General features: G+C 34.0%; 1 protein-coding gene across 27 annotated transcripts in view; it reads left to right on the top strand.

Annotated features, from left to right (window-relative positions):
* LOC409780 (CUGBP Elav-like family member 2) overlaps window positions 1-16,839 on the top strand; it is a 458,105-nt gene that overhangs the window by 361,247 nt on the left and 80,019 nt on the right. For all 27 annotated transcript variants that reach the window (XM_026439104.1, XM_026439138.1, XM_026439115.1 and 24 more), the window contains one exon: window positions 15,727-15,775. In XM_026439104.1, the coding sequence (XP_026294889.1) occupies window positions 15,727-15,775 (49 nt within the window). The remainder of the gene's footprint in view (window positions 1-15,726; window positions 15,776-16,839) is intronic.

Below are 16,839 nucleotides of genomic sequence, written 5' to 3'. Positions count from 1 at the left end.
TTCTTGCAATTATTCCTCCAACAAATTTTTATTTTAATCTATCTATAATAAAATAAAATAGTTATTAATTCCCCTTCTAAAAAAAGAATAATAAATACACTCTGTTCAACTGTTACGTGATTATTGAATAATAATAAATAAACGATATTTTATTACGCTCTAAAAAAGAATATCAACCTTATCAACGCGAAATAATATTATCATACAAGTTTCGCGAAATGTAACCCTCCGTTCATTTTCATCGCAATTACGCATTTCAACAGTGATATCTAGAAAGGAGAGAATATATATATATATATACATATACGCGTATATTTTAAAAAATTTACAAAAGGACATCGAGCGGATATTACGCGGCTGTCTGAAAACAAAGGGAAGTAAATTACACGGCATTTAAATTATTAAAAAGAAGAAAAAGAACTATCGTCCCTTACTCTCTCCTTCTCCCTCGTTCAACATTCGCGCCGGACGAGATAAATTTAATTAGCGGAAAGATTAAAACGACAATTAGCTCGCGTGGGCGAGCAGGGGTGAAGTTTTAAGCCGTGCACATTTTTCGAAATTTAAGAAAAATGTATCCACCCGCTGCTATCTCTCCCCCTCCCCTCCATTGGATGAGGATTTAAAGGGGTTTTTAAATTGAAATTATCCCCGGGAGGGGACCGACCCCCTCTTATATGGGTATTAAAATAACGTATTATGGTTTTACATATAAACTGTAAAATATATAATGATATCTTGCAAATTGAGAAGCTGTTTCCAGGTTTTTATTAATTAATTGGATAATTAAAGGAATTTATTCTTAGAATTTAAGGACGTGTTGATGAAGGAGAGGATGATTTGATTTACTGGAATATTATTAGAAGAGAGAAAGAAATACTATTTTCTTTTTTCTTTAAATGTATAGTGGAAAGGAAGATAGGATAGAATTGTTGAAAAATTTGCTAGAGAAATAATTATCTGCGCAAAGTTTTCCTTTTTTTCAAGGAGATTTAATTATCGTAATGGAGGTTTCTCTCTCTCTCCAGGAAAGAAGAAGAGAATTTCTTTTTAGAGAAACCATTCCTTCGACGAATCCTCTGTTTTTTCATTGGAAAGCGAGACACTCTTCGCAAAACTATGCCAAGTAATGCAAGAATTTCGATTTTTCCCCTTCTATTCTCTTAAACTTTCCTGGAAAGCCTGGAACAGAAGGAGATGAAATTTTACATTTTACACAAACAATCATATACACATATTTTCAAATCCAACCTCCTCCCATCGATGCTCTTCGAAACGAATACCACGTTTCTCTCTCTCTCTTTCCTTTTTTTTTTCATCTCATCCCAAACTCATCTGTGCCTCGTCGATCCAATCAATTAGAATTCACGAAAGCACGGAAGCAAGGATACGAACGATCAATCACCGTGTAACTGTGAACGGGTCTCCCCTCCCCTCTCCTCCTCTCCCCTGGATGTCGTCGCACCGTTTTCCACGTATTCCACGTATTCCACCCTCATTGAGGGAGGGAATGGGTTGCTGCGACGTTTCGAAATCGTTCCGATTCGCGCGTGACTCGACCGATCTCCCTCCTCCCCCTCTGCAGATTTCCCCCAGACATGCAGATTTCCCGCCGATACCTCGAGAACAAAGTAGAGAAAAAAAAGGGGGAGGGGAGGGGGCGACCGACAACCCTCTCTCTCCCCCTTTTTCATCGCAGCGCCGACGCGGCGAAACGCGAAACGAATTTATAACTAGGCGATCTGACTGACCCCCTTGAGCCGCCGCCGAATTCTCGTCGATTTTAATATTCATCCCCCTTTCCTCTTTCGTTAGCCCCCTCTCTCGCGCGGATCGTGGCTTCCTTTTTTTTTTCTTTTTTTTTACACGACGAAATATATATATAGGAATTCGTGGGACGAGGTTACAACCCCCTCGAGAGAAACAGTTGAACAAAAGAGAGACTAAGGAGGAGGGAAGAGGGATGGTTTAGATTTTTCGATTTAACGCGTATTTCGAAAAAGTAAATTTTTCCTCAGCTTTGAATTAAAATCTCGTTGGATAATTTATACGATCTATATACGTGTATATAGAAATATACGATACTTTTTGTAATTATTTGAATTTTGATGTGATTCGATGAAAAAGAGAAGGGGGGAGGTAAGAAGGGATGGGGAAGAATCGAAGAAATGGTATCGAAGGGTTTTCGAGCAGTGAAAATGGTATTGGCATAAAGGATAAGAGAAGAAAGAATGTATTTAATAAATGGATGAGCTGTTGTTACGTAGATGTGGATCGTGTCGATGCTTTTGTTGTACTGGGCTCGCTATCGAGCGCGTCGAGAAGGGGAAACGGAATCGAAACAATCCAATGACACTTAATACGCGTATAAATATATACGAATCGTATGTATATATTGTATGTATGTACATAAACTCGATAGTTTTTCGATCTCTGAATTTATTAATCACACAATTATTATTATTATATTATTATATTTTATATTTTATTATATTATTATGCGTGTAAAGAACGACAGAAATATTCTCCACGCTTCGTAATTTTTGTATTATGATTGGAACGTAAGAGGCGAAGGAGAGATTTTTACAATAATTTTATCTTTTTTTATTTGGATTTTTGATTAGATTACTCGTAAGTAATCAAAAAAGTGTTGAGATAAGATTGAATTTAAACGTGAATTGATTTTCCTATCGATCTCTGAATTTATTAATCACAATTATTATTACTATATTATTATGCGTGTAAAGAACGACAGAAATATTCTTCATGCCTCGTAATTTTTATTATTATTATTATTATTTTATTATTAATATTATTATTTTATTATTATGATTGGAACGTAAGAGACGAAAGAAGGATTACAACAATTTTATCTTTCATTTGGATTTTTGATTAGATTATTCGCAAATCAAAAAAGTAATGAGATAAGATCGAATTTAAACGTGAATCTATTTTCCTATCGATCTCTGAATTTATTTCGTAATCAATTAATCACACGATTATTATTACTATATTATTATGCGTGTAAAGAACGAAGAAGAAATATTCTCTACACTTCGTAATTTTTCTATTATGATTATTGAATTATGATTGGAACGTAAGAGGTTAAGGAAGGATTACAGCAATTTTATCTTTTATTTGGATTTTTGATTAGATTATTCGCAAATCAAAAAAGTAATGAGATAAGATCGAATTTAAACGTGAATCTCGATCTCTGAATTTATCTCGTAATCAATTAATCACACGATTATTATTATTATATTATTATATTTTATATTTATATTATATTATATTTTATATTATTTTTATTTATATTTTATTATATTATTATGCATGCAAAGAGCGACAAAAATATTCTCCATTTATTATTATTTTTGTATTATGATTGGAACGTAAGAAGCAAAGCAAGGATTACAACAATTTTATCTTTTATTTCAATTTTTGATTAGATTACTCGCAAATCAAAAAAGTATCGAGATAAGATCGAATTTAAATCGTGAATTAATTTTTCTATCGATCTCTGAATTTATCTCATAATCAATAATAATCGCACTAATAATTATTATCGCGAAGAACGATAAATTTTTGATTTTTCAAAAATACCAAATACGCCTTGCAACCGAGCAAAACTATCGAATAAACCCCCACGAAAAATTCATCCATCAATTTCAGTGCTCGCCAACTCGTTCCTCCCCCTTTCTCGTGCCAAGGTATAACCCCGCATTCCGACAAGCAACCGGGCTATTGCCATCCTCGACGTAACTTTTAAATCCCACCCCTTACCCTTCTTTATCCGTTTCCCTTTATTCGCGCCCTTTTCCCGCGTCCGCTCGAATATCATAAAAGTGTATATGTGTATATATATATATATACATATTTCGTGGACGAGAGGCAAGGATGGAGGAGATTAAAAGTCGCGGAGTCAGAGTCAGCAGACGGTGAAAGTGAGAAGTAGCACTTTTGTAGTTGCGCCTCGGGGTGGCCGGGGAAATTGAAGAGGAGTTGGGGGAGGAGGGATTCCTTTGCGGGGGAAAGAAAGAAAGAAAGAAAGGAAGGAATGGAATGTGGAAGGATATTTGCCGATTTGTGTCTGTTTAAAATGGGATTATCGTGGTTGGTTGGATTAATTTGGGACGTGTTTTGTGGTATATATATATATAGTTTAATTTTCTTCTTTTAAAGATTGGTTGGATTAATTGCGAGAATATTTTTTTGTCGATTTATATAATGTTTTCTTTAGATTAGTATAGGAAGAAAATCGTAGAAACGTAGTTTTAAGAGATTTATATCTAGTTGCACGAATGAATAGGACATTTTTGGAAGAAGATTCGATGAAAGTTGATGTACATTCGATTAAACTTATCGATTCGTTGCGAATTGTAGTTCATCTTTGTGAACACTGTTAAAAAAGATAGAGTTTAAATATTTGTATACTCTTGTATAAATATATTCCTCGATAATTCGAAGTTGTAAGCGGACTGGGTATCTTTATGAACACTTCTGAAGAATATAACGTTTGAATTCGTTATAAATAGGCTGCGGTATATTTACGAACACTGGTAAAGAATATATAGTTTGAATTCGTTAGACTGGGTGTATTTACGAACACTGCAAAACGATATAACGTTTAAATATTTGTTTCCTCTTACATAAATATCCTCCTCAACAATTCGTTGTAAACTGCCGACTTTTATGAACACTGGAAAATAATATAGAGTTTCAATATTTGCATTCTCTTACGTCCTTTTCAATAATTCGTTATAAGTGGACTTTATCTTTATGTAAAAAAAAATATAGAGTTTGAATATCTGTATTCTTTTACAAGATTCTCTTAAACATCTTTCTCAACAACTATACCCTACATTAAATATCTTTATGAACACTGAAGAATATAAAATTGAATTATACGTAAACTATCTTTATGAACACTGCAAAAGAATATAAAATTTAAATATTTGCATTCTCTCATATATATATATACTCCTCAAGAATTCTTTATAAGTAGACTTTATCTTTATGCAAAAAAAAATATAGAATTTAAATATTTGTATTCTTTTACGTAAATAATTCATTATAAGTAGATTATGGATTTTTATGAACACTGCAAAAGAATATAGAATTGTACCCTCTCATATATATATATATAAGAATTTAAGAATTTTTTATAAGTAGACTTTATCTTTATGCAAAAAAATCTGTATTCTTTTACAAGATTCTCTTAAATATCTACAACTATACACTGAAGAATATAGAATTGAATTATACGTAGACTATCTATCTTTATGAACACTGCTAAAGAATATATAGAATTTATATATATATAGAATTTTATCCTCTCATATATATATATATATCCTTCTCAAGAATTCTTTATAAGTAGACTTTATCTTTATGCAAAAAAATCTGTATTCTTTTATAAGATTCTTTTAAATATCTTCCTCTACAATTATATACTGAAGAATATAGAATTGAATTATATATAGATTGCCTATCTTTATGAACACTACAAAAGAATATAAAATTTAAATATTTGTATTCTCTCATATATATATATCCTCCTCAACAATTCTTTATAAGAAGACTGCACATCATTATGCAAAAAAAATATAGAGTTTAAATATTTGTATTCTTTTACATAAATATATTCTTCAATAATTCATTATAAGTAAACTACGAATTTTTATTAATAATACAAAAGAATGTAGAATTTATTTGTATCCTCTCATATATATACATCCTCCTCAACAATTCTTTATAAGTAGACTTTATAAATATTTTTATGTAAAAAAATATAGAATTTGAATATCTGTATTCTTTTACAAGATTCTCTTAAATATCTTCCTCAACTATAACACTATACAACATAACACTAAATACCTTTATGAATGCTGAAAAATATAGAGTTTGAATTAAGTTATACGTAGATTGCCTATCTTTATGAACACTGGAAAAGAATATAGAACTTATTTGTATCCTCTCATATACATCCTCCTCAACAATTCTTTATAAGTAGACTTTATAAATATTTTTATGTAAAAAAATATAGAATTTGAATATCTGTATTCTTTTACAAGATTCTTTTAAATATCTTCCTCAACTATACATAACACTAAATACCTTTATGAATGCTGAAAAATATAGAGTTTGAATTAAGTTATACGTAGATTGCCTATCTTTATGAACACTGGAAAAGAATATAGAACTTATTTGTATCCTCTCATATACATCCTCCTCAACAATTCTTTATAAGTAGACTTTATAAATATTTTTATGTAAAAAAATATAGAATTTGAATATTTGTATTCTTTTACAAGATTCTCTTAAATATCTTCCTCAACATAACACTAAATACCTTTATGAATGCTGAAAAATATAGAGTTTGAATTAAGTTATACGTAGATTGCCTATCTTTATGAACACTGGAAAAGAATATAGAACTTATTTGTATCCTCTCATATATATTATATATATCCTCCTCAACAATTCTTTATAAGTAGACTTTATAAATATTTTTATGTAAAAAAATATAGAATTTGAATATTTGTATTCTTTTACAAGATTCTTTTAAATATCTTCCTCAACTATACATAACACTAAATACCTTTATGAATGCTGAAAAATATAGAGTTTGAATTAAGTTATACGTAGATTGCCTATCTTTATGAACACTGGAAAAGAATATAGAATTTATTTATATCCTCTCATATATATATCCTCCTCAAGAATCCTTTATAAGTAGACTGTCTATCTTTATGAACACTGCAAAAGAATATATAGAATTTATATATATATAATATAGAATTTTATCCTCTCATATATATTATATATATCCTCCTCAACAATTCTTTATAAGTAGATTTTATAAATATCTTTATGTAAAAAAATATAGAATTTGAATATCTGTATTCTTTTACAAAATTCTCTTAAATATCTTCCTCAGCTATACATAATACTAAATACCTTTATGAATGCTGAAAAATATAGAGTTTGAATTGAGTTATAGATTGCCTGTCTTTATGAACACTGCAAAAGAATATATATATAATATAGAATTTAAATATTTGTATCCTCTCATATATATATATATTCTCCTCAAGAATTCTTTATAAATAGACTGCCTATCTTTCTGAACACTGGAAAAGAATACAGAGTTCCAATATACCCTCTTACACACATTTCCTATCTATACTCTACACCAATACTTGTATCCTCTTAAACAATTATTAATTATCTCCTCAACAATTATTAATTAATCGATAATAAACCTTAATCCTCCCAGCATCGCCTCAGATAAACAATATTTCGCCCTCGAATATTCCACCAGCGGACGCAGTTTTAAATTCTCCACACCGCCTCTTCCTCCTCCTCCTCTTCCTCCTCCTCCTTCCTTCGTGCAAAGATTACAAAAATTACCCTATTCCGGCGGCCATTCAAAATGGGGTCGAGATTAAAAGTCACGAGCCGCGCAGGGCGCGCGGAATTGCTGCTTTAGCAGTCTGGACGCGCGACTCCCCTGGCTAAGGAGGATAAAGGAGCCGCGGAAACGAGCGGAAAACGAGAATACGTAAGCAGCGGGTGTAACTTTAAATCGAGTTGCGCGCCTCCTCCTCCCCCTTCTCCTCCCCCTTCTCGCCGATCCGAGCGGGATCGACGGAAGCGCGCTGGAAAGAGAATTCTCCTCCTCGGCCGGGAAGGGGGGAGGTCAGCAGCGGATCCGCGGAAATTGGGGAGGGAACGAAATTAGACGAAGGAACGTTAGAACGAATTTCGAGACACGTTGCCGCTGCGTTACGAACGAAACGAGATTAAGGATTAAGGAAACTGGATGTTGGCAACTCGCTTCGGTGGAATTGCTGGAGTGGTGGTGGCTCAGGTGTGGGGGGACCTGTTGATATCCGCGTTTCGAACGATTGTTAAGAAATTGTACAAATAATAACTCGTTGATTATTTTTTCCCGAATCGTCGATTCCTCTTATTTCTATTTTATCAAAATAGAGAAATAAAGTTGTTGAGGATTAAAAAATCGGGAGGAAAGAATTTATTGGAATTTATCAAATATTTGTATATATATATATATATATATAAAGAAAGAGAGAGAGAAAAATTGAAAATTCGAAACTGCAGAGTTTATTTTTCGTCAATTCTTCTTATTTCTATTTCATTAAACGAGAAATAAAATTGGGATTAAAAAATCGGAAAGGAAAGAAGGAGAGAAAAGAAGGCAGTTTTATTGGAATTTATCAAATATTTGTATATATATATGTATAAAGAGAAAGAGAGAGAAGAATTGAAAATTCGAAACTGCAGAGTTTATTTTTCGTCGATTCTTCTTATTTCTATTTCATTAAACGAGAAATAAAATTGCTGAGGATTAAAAAATCGGAAAGAAGGGAAGCAAAGAAGGCAGTTTTATTGGAATTTATCAAATATTTGTATATATATGTACAATATAAAGAGAAAGAGAGAGAAAAATTAAAAATTCGAAACTGCAAAGTTTATTTTTCGTCGATTCTTCTTATTTCATTAAACGAGAAATAAAGCTGCTGAGGATTAAAAAATCGGAAAGGAAACAGGAGGAAAGAAGGCGGTTTTATTGGAATTTATCAAATATTTGTATATATATGTATAAAGAGAGAGAGAGAGAGAAGAATTGAAAATTCGAAACTGCAGAATTTATTTTTCGTCGATTCTTCTTATTTCTATTTCATTAAACGAGAAATAAAGCTGCTGAGGATTAAAAAATCGGAAAGAAAACGGGAGGAAAGAAGGTAGTTTTATTGGAATTTATCAAATATTTGTATATATATATATGTATAAAGAGAGAGAGAGAGAGAGAGAGAGAAGAATTGAAAATTCGAAACTGCAAAGTTTATTTTTCATCGATTCTTCTTATTTCTATTTTATTAAACGAGAAATAAAGCTGCTGAGGATTAAAAAATCGGAAAGGAAACGGAAAAGAAGATAGTTTTATTGGAATTTATCAAATATTTGTATATATATATGTATAAAGAGAGAGAGAGAAAAATTGAAATTTCGAAAGTACAGAGTTTATTTTTCAGCGATTCTTCTTATTTCTATTTCATTAAACGAGAAATAAAGTTCCTGAGGATTAAAAAATCAGAAAGGAAAGAAGGGGAGGAAAGAAGGCAGTTTTATTGGAATTTATCAAATATTTGTACATATATATGTATAAAGAGAGAGAGAGAGAGAGAAGAATTGAAAATTCGAAACTGCAAAGTTTATTTTTCGTCGATTCTTCTTATTTCATTAAACGAGAAATAAAGTTGCTGAGGATTAAAAAATCGGAAAGGAAACGGGAGGAAAGAAGACAATTTTATTGGAATTTATCAAATATTTGTACATATATATGTATAAAGAGAGAGAGAGAGAGAGAGAGAGAGAAGGAAGAATTGAAAATTCGAAACTACGGAGTTTATTTTTCGTCGAATCGATATATGATTTCGGGTGCATCGCGTGCGCGCATGTGTGTGTGTACGAAATCATGGGATCGTGGCGCAATATAAAGGTACGACGCGAAGGAGAAACCACTAAAGGCAAACGCGGGGGTCGCGCTTAGCATAGATATGAATTTCATACTCCGTGGCGGTCGCGATACGAGAAATTCCTCCGTGTCTGGAAGATCGAGAAGATTCGTAAATAGAATATCTTGAACCTCGAACCCGTATACGAATATCGTATTTCCTTAAAGTCCTCTTCCCTCCTAACACTTTGTCGTGTCTCAAAATTTCTTCTATCTTCCTACCAATTTAATCATTTCTTTTTTATATATACATCTTTTATCGAAAACTAGACAATCATTCTATCAAATCGTTACTTTTTCATAAAGTGTCACTGCCAAATAACTCGTTCATCGAAGATATATCTCTAATTTTAATAAAAACACACGAATCCCTAACAAATGACGAGAAAGTATAATTTTACAAAAGTAAAACTTCCTTTCGAGAGAGGACGAGTTTCGAAACGATTCCTTAAATCGAAGAGACTCGTCCTCCAAGAAAAAACACGAGGAAGTGTTGGAAAAGAAATCTCATCGATCGAATAGAAGAATAAAGGCGTTCACAAGTTAAACGACGCCAAAAGACTTTTCCTAGCCTGCCAGTTTACACGAGTATATAACGAGCGTGTCGGTTGGACGGCTGCCTGATAGCCTGAATTCGGCCTACACCCTAAATCACCAAGCTTGATCCCCCGGTCCCTGCTCCGCGAAATCCGGCCGCGTTAATATACCCACGGCAGATTAATCGCACAAACCGTGGCCGTTTATCCGCGCGCGCCATAAGTCTCCCCTTAATTTATTTACCGTGCGCAACGACACGTGCGTGCGTGCGTGCCACCGTTGTTTTGTCGCCCGCCCGCCCTCCCTCCCCAGAAATTTTTTGACGACCTCGTCGCGCTGAGAAGAAGGGAGAGAAGAGGAGGGGGCAATTGTCGAAATTTTACACCGGTCGGCCGGCTGGGCCTCGCGTTATGCTCCCGCGTTGAATAGAAACGCGGCTCTTGTTTGTTGGGCGCCCGCCATTTTGCTTTATCGTCGGCGAAACGGGAAAATATTCGGCCAAGTAGCTCGTTCCACAGGCGGAAACACGGTATTGTCGTTTGTCGTGTCGCTCTTCCCCTTTGAACCATTTTTCGGGGAGAATTGTTGAAAGAATATAAGGGATGTAAAGGAAGTAACTTTATCTTTTCTTTCTTTTTTTTTTTGAGATGGTTTAGATGGATGTAGTAATTATACCGTCCTGCAAGAATTTAGATTTTTGTTACTGTCTTCATAAAATTTTACAAATTTTCTGATGAATAATAAAGAAAAGAAATAAAATTTAGAAAAATTCATTTATCCTTTCTCGAATCTAATAAATATTTCTGGATTTAAAATGAACGTCAAAGAAATTATTCCAATTCTTCTTTCGCGTCGCATTCTTTATACAAAAAGAAAAGGAGAGAAAAGAAAAATATAGCAGAATCTTCAACTGTTACAAAATGTAAAAACACGAGGATCGTGTTTCTTCCTCCTCCCTTTTTTCCCTTTTTTTCGAAACTCGTCCCCCAGTCATAACGGAGGATATCGACGATCGCGAATAACCTATTTTCGCCGTTGAATGGGAAACGAGGGAAGTCGCTTTAGCGTAGTAGGATGGCAGGGTCGGGTATTTGGCACAACGGGATCATGGATGGATATCCAGCCCAGAGACAAGAGTGTAATGATCGGCAACATCGTACGTCAATGGATGAAGCTCATTATTAAGCTCTGACCCCGATATCGCCACCCTGCCTGGGATTAACTTACGCTCTCCGCATTCAAACCCCCTTATTCTCCCTCGATTCGACATTTTAATTATCGTAATAACGAGTATTTAATCTGGATAAGATTCTTTTATTATTAAATATCTCCCTCCTTCTTCCTCCTCCTCGTCTCTTTTTTCTTAGAACGATCAGATGTAACGAATTCTGCACGGTATACGTAAAGAGTGTCCCAAAATTAACGCGAGATTTGAATTTGCCGCCATTTTTGCATCAAGTCGTCGACAAGCCTGAAAAAAGAACAGTTTGACAGTTTGAGAGTTTAGAGTTGGTAAGAATGAAGCGTTATACGATACGACGACGTGGAATGGATTATTAATCGCGAAAAAACGGATGCTGGTTTTTCCAGCAAAGTAATCCCAAGCGACGAAGCGCATTTTCACCTGGACGGCTTCGTTAATCGGCAAAATTGCCGCGTTTGGGAGAAGCCGCGCGTGATTAGCGAGAAACAAACGCACCCGCAACGTGTCGCCGTTCGATGCGGATTTTGGCCAGGAGGCATCGTCGGACCATACTTTTTTGGGAACGAGGCTAGTCGAACAGCGACTGTTAACGGCGCTCGATATCGCGACGCGATAACACGGTTCTTTCCGCCGAAGTTGGATGACATCGACGCGGCCGATACGCGGTTTCGACGAGACGATGCCACGCGCCGTACAGCCGACGAAACGATTCGATTACCGCACGAGAGTTTCCTGGTCGCGTGCTCTCTCGTTTCGGCGATCAGAGTTGGCCCCCTGGATCGTGCGATTTAACGCCATTAGATTTCTTCTTACGGGGTTGTTCGAAGCGAAAGGTCTGTGTCGACAATCCACGCGCGCATTACGAGAGGAAATTGAACGCCGCATCGACGAAATTCAGCCGCGATTATGCAGAAAGGTGATGAAAAATTTGGACGAAAGGGTGCGTACGTGCCCGATGCGTTATTCCGTAAATAACCCTGTCCTTTACTTTACGATTCGCTTGAAAGATAAATATCTAAAGACTAGAAACTCTGTTTTATATTTGATTCGAATCTTGCGTTAATTTTGGGACACCCTATATATTGAGATGCGTGTACGGATGAAGTTTTTTTCTTTTCGTTTTGTTTTACTCGTATGTATTTTTATTTTCAATACTTTGTCCGCTTGAGCGTAGTAATTTCGAGATAGGGCGCAGTTTTTGCGACAGAAATGACGTTCATCGTTTGATTAGAAAAGGGGAGTTGCAATGGGGTTGTTGTAAAATAAGACAGGGGGAATGAAGGGAATATACTCTCTAATTATCTTCTTTTTTTTTTTTCATGATATAAAGGGAATATTCGGTGTAATTAAGTGGAGATACGAGTAGAAAAATTTGATAAATCCTCGATTTGGTTCGAGGATTTATTTTTAACGTTGTTCGAGCGCGAAGAATATATTTAAAAATAAAACTGGTACAAATTGCTCTTGAGAGTGGAGTTTTCTCAAGTGATACCGGCTAAAAATTATTATTGGACAATCGTTATCGAGCGCGGTAAAAAAAAAAAAAAATATATTCTCTCGAGTGGTGCGCACCTATCTCGAGAGTTTCACTCTCGAACGTATTCTCTTCAAAGAGAGGATACGTTTCTCTTATTGATAGATTGTTTTTTTGGCAACAAATTGTAACGTGGAAAAAAAAAGAACGAATTACGAAAATTTGATAAAACTCGAAGAATATTATTATTTATCGTATTTACAATACTTTTACGAAACAAATTTAAATATTGAAAAAATCGTATTCTTCTATCGAAATTCATCGAGACGATAATATCGATTAATGGTAACTCTCCCTCGCGAAAATAAAATAATTTCTCGCGAAAGAAGAAGAAAAGTACGCACTAACTAGGGACAAAATTAAATTAAATTTATTTAAAAAATCCTTTCTTTTCCCCCCTCAAAATACAACAATCTCTCTAGATCCAACCCTCCCAAAAATAAAAAAAGAACAACCCAACTACGATTTATCGATACCCTCCTTCCTTATCCCTTTCTATATCCGCAAATCAACTCGAATCTTCATAAAATCATTATATTTCTTCGCGAAAATATACCAAATATACCAAATCCCAAAAAAAAAATAAATAAATAATCAAATTAAATTAAATGAATCGAAAAAAAAAGGAAGAGAAAAGGGTGCGGAAAGATAAAAAATCCTTTCTTTTCCCCCCTCAAAATACAACAATCTCTCTAGATCCAACCCTCTCAAAAATGAAAAAAGAACAACCCAACTACGATTTATCGATACTTCCCTTCCTTATCCCTTTCTATTTCCGCAAATCAACTTGAATCTTCATCATAAAATCGTTGTATTTCTTCGCGAAAATATACCAAATACCAAATCCCAAAAAAAAAATAAATAAATAATCAAATTAAATTAAATGAATCGAAAAAAAAAAAAGGAAGAGAAAAGGGCGCGGAAAGATAAAAAATCCTTTCTTTTCCCCTCTCAAAATACAACAATCTCTCTAGATCCAACCCTTCCAACCTAACTGCGATTTATCGATACCTCCCTTCCTTATCCCTTTCTATTTCCGCAAATCAACTCGAATCTTCATCATAAAATCGTTGTATTTCTTCGCGAAAATATACCAAATATACCAAATCCCAAAAAAAAAATAAATAAATAATCAAATTAAATTAAATGAATCGAAAAAAAAAAAGGAAGAAGAGAAAAGGGTGCGGAAAGATAAAAGACAGAGGAAGGGAAGAAACGTTCGAATGAACGAATGGAAGGAAGGGAAGGGGAGGAGGGGGAGGGAAGGTTTGCTTCGCGTTCGAAACGGAAATTTAATTTTCCGCTTGTATTTCCCTTTGTCCCCGCGTGTGCACACCGCGGGAAACTTGGCCGTGGAATTTTACAAAAGCAAATCGATGCGAAACAACGACACTGCCTGCCTGCCTGCCTGCCCTTCCCTCCCTCCCTTCTCGGCCTGGTTCTCGATACGGAATCCGCGTTTGTCCTCGGAAGAATGTGCGCTCGGGGGATTCCCTCCCCCTCCCCTTCCTCCCCTTCCTCTTCTCCGCCGTGTTGCGCTCGGAATTATTGTTCGCGTTGTCCGTGAGCTCGTGAAGACGGGGGAAAGGGAGGAGAGGGGAGGGTGGAGGAGGTTGTTTTTAATAAGGGAAAGGGGGAGGCAAATTTATGGAAACGATATAGGAAACGTGAAGGAGGAGAGAGGGTTGGTGAAATGGTGAATGCTGGATCGGTGGAATAGTTTATTAATCGCCTTCCTTTTTCCTCCACCCTCACCCCAAGTTTGCGCTTTGCGCGTGGAGAATTGAATACTTGGTGCGAATTTTTCTCTTTTGTTTCTTTCTTTCTTTCTTTCTTTCTTTTTTTTTGGGGGGGAGAGTGCGTTGATTGTTAGGTTTAAAGGAATCTTCTTTTTATTTGGGGTTCTTATTAATAAATACGATGTGTAGATTTAATTTGAATCGGGTATTGAATTTAATTAAATTGGAGTGAGAAAGGGATATTAAAGTTGTGTATTGTCGGTGTCTGATTTTGAGGAGAGAAATTATTCTGATTAATTCTAATTTTCTTAATTTTAATTTCTAATTTTTTTTTAATACGTTACTTTTTATTTGCGTTTAGGTAGAATTGAATTTTTTTTTTTTTTGGAGGGGAGAGTGCGTTGATTGTTAGGTTTAAAGGAATCTTCTTTTTATTTGGGGTTCTTATTAATAAATACGATGTGTAGATTTAATTTGAATCGGGTATTGAATTTAATTAAATTGGAGTAAGAAAGGGATATTAAAGTTGTGTATTATTGTGTATGATGTCTGAAGGAGGAGGAGTGAAATTATTCTAATTAATTCTAATTTTCTTAATTTTAATTTCTAATTTTAATTTCTTTTTTAATACTCGTCACTTTTTATTTGTGTTTAGATAGAATTGAATACTCGGTTGTGTGAATTTTTCTTTTTTTTGGAGGGGAGATTTAATTTGAATTTTATTGAAAAGTTGAAAAATTATTGGAATCGAAATTTTAGTTTCAATTTATTCCATTCTTTTTATAACATCATTTTAAATGATCAATTGAATCTTTTTCTTTTTATTTATTTATTTTTTTATTTTTTTCTTAAGATTCTTAACAAATAAGATTTTGAATTTGAATTCTATTTATAATTACATACGAATTTAACTTAAATTCTAAATTAAGCTATTCGACGTAAAAGAGAAGGATATTCATTAAAGTTGTACTATTCTATTCTTTTTATATAACATCATCCTTTCTTCCCTCGACGGTTACGCCATTTTATTAAAACTTTTTATCGTACGTGGATTGAAGGATCAATTTAATAATAAATTATTTCGAAATTAGACATTTCTATGCATGGTATTGGGAGGATCGTTACGAATCCCTGCATAAATAATCGAATCGTTTTCTCTATTCTCTTCCAGATGCGGCATCCGATCCAGATGAAGCCCGCGGACAGCGAGAACAGAAACGGTGAGTAAAAATTCAATGGCTCGTTCCGTGGAAACTTCGAAACTCCCCCCCGCCGTTCTCCTGTTCGCTTAAATATCAAATTCCCTTGTAAATACGTTGTTTCAACTTTCAACCGGCTTAGGAAAAATCGATCGCTCGATCTCTCGAACATTTAACGAGACGGGAAGACGAATAATTACATTTTATGCAAGTTATTTTCTTTCTGAAATTTCGATCTAATAGAGGATAGAATATAAACAAAAGATTCTACGATTCACTTCAATCTTTCCAACTTTTTCAAGCTATTAATCAATATTAGAAATAAAGTAGTTAAAAATCTTCTGTTCGCAAATCGGATCTCATCCACGTGAAAGAAAAAAAAGATATTTAATTTTGAGTCTGGAAGAGAGACCAAGAATCATTCCATGATATAATCGATCTTTCCAACCTTTCAAAGAAAAAAGGAAAAAATTAAAATATAAAAAATATTTAATTTCGAATCTGTAAGAGAAGCCAATGAGAGCATTCGATGATAAAATTGATCTTTCCAACCTTTCAAAGAAAAAAGGAAAAAAAATATTTAATTTGGAATCTGAATGAGAGACCAAGGATCCATAATACAACTTTTCCAACTTTTCAAAAAAAAAAAAAGAAAAAATTAAAATATAAAAAAATATTTTAAAATATTAAAAATTAAAAAATATTTAATTTCGAATCTGGAAGAGAGGTCAAGAATTATTCCATGATACAATCGTTTTTCCAAACTTTCAAAAAAAAAAAAGAAAAAAGAAGAAATTTAATTTCGAATCTGAACGAGACACCAAGAATCATTTCATGATACAATTGATCTTTCCACTTTTCCAAGCTTTCAAAAAAAAAAAAGGAAAAAAAGTATTTAATTTCGAATCTGAACGAAAGGCCAAGGATCATTCGATAAAATCGATCTTTCCAATCTTTCAAAAAAGAAAAAAAGGTATTTAATTTCGAATTTGGAAGAGAGGCCAAGAATCATTCGATAAAATCAATCTTTCCAATCTTTCAAAAAAAAAAAAAGAAAAAAAGGTATTTAATTTCGAATCTGAACG

Source organism: Apis mellifera, linkage group LG1 (genome assembly GCF_003254395.2).
Source record: "Apis mellifera strain DH4 linkage group LG1, Amel_HAv3.1, whole genome shotgun sequence".
Classification (NCBI taxonomy): domain Eukaryota; kingdom Metazoa; phylum Arthropoda; class Insecta; order Hymenoptera; family Apidae; genus Apis; species Apis mellifera.
The sequence above is the reverse complement of the archived record's forward strand: the minus strand, read 5'-3'. Positions and strand labels throughout refer to the sequence as shown.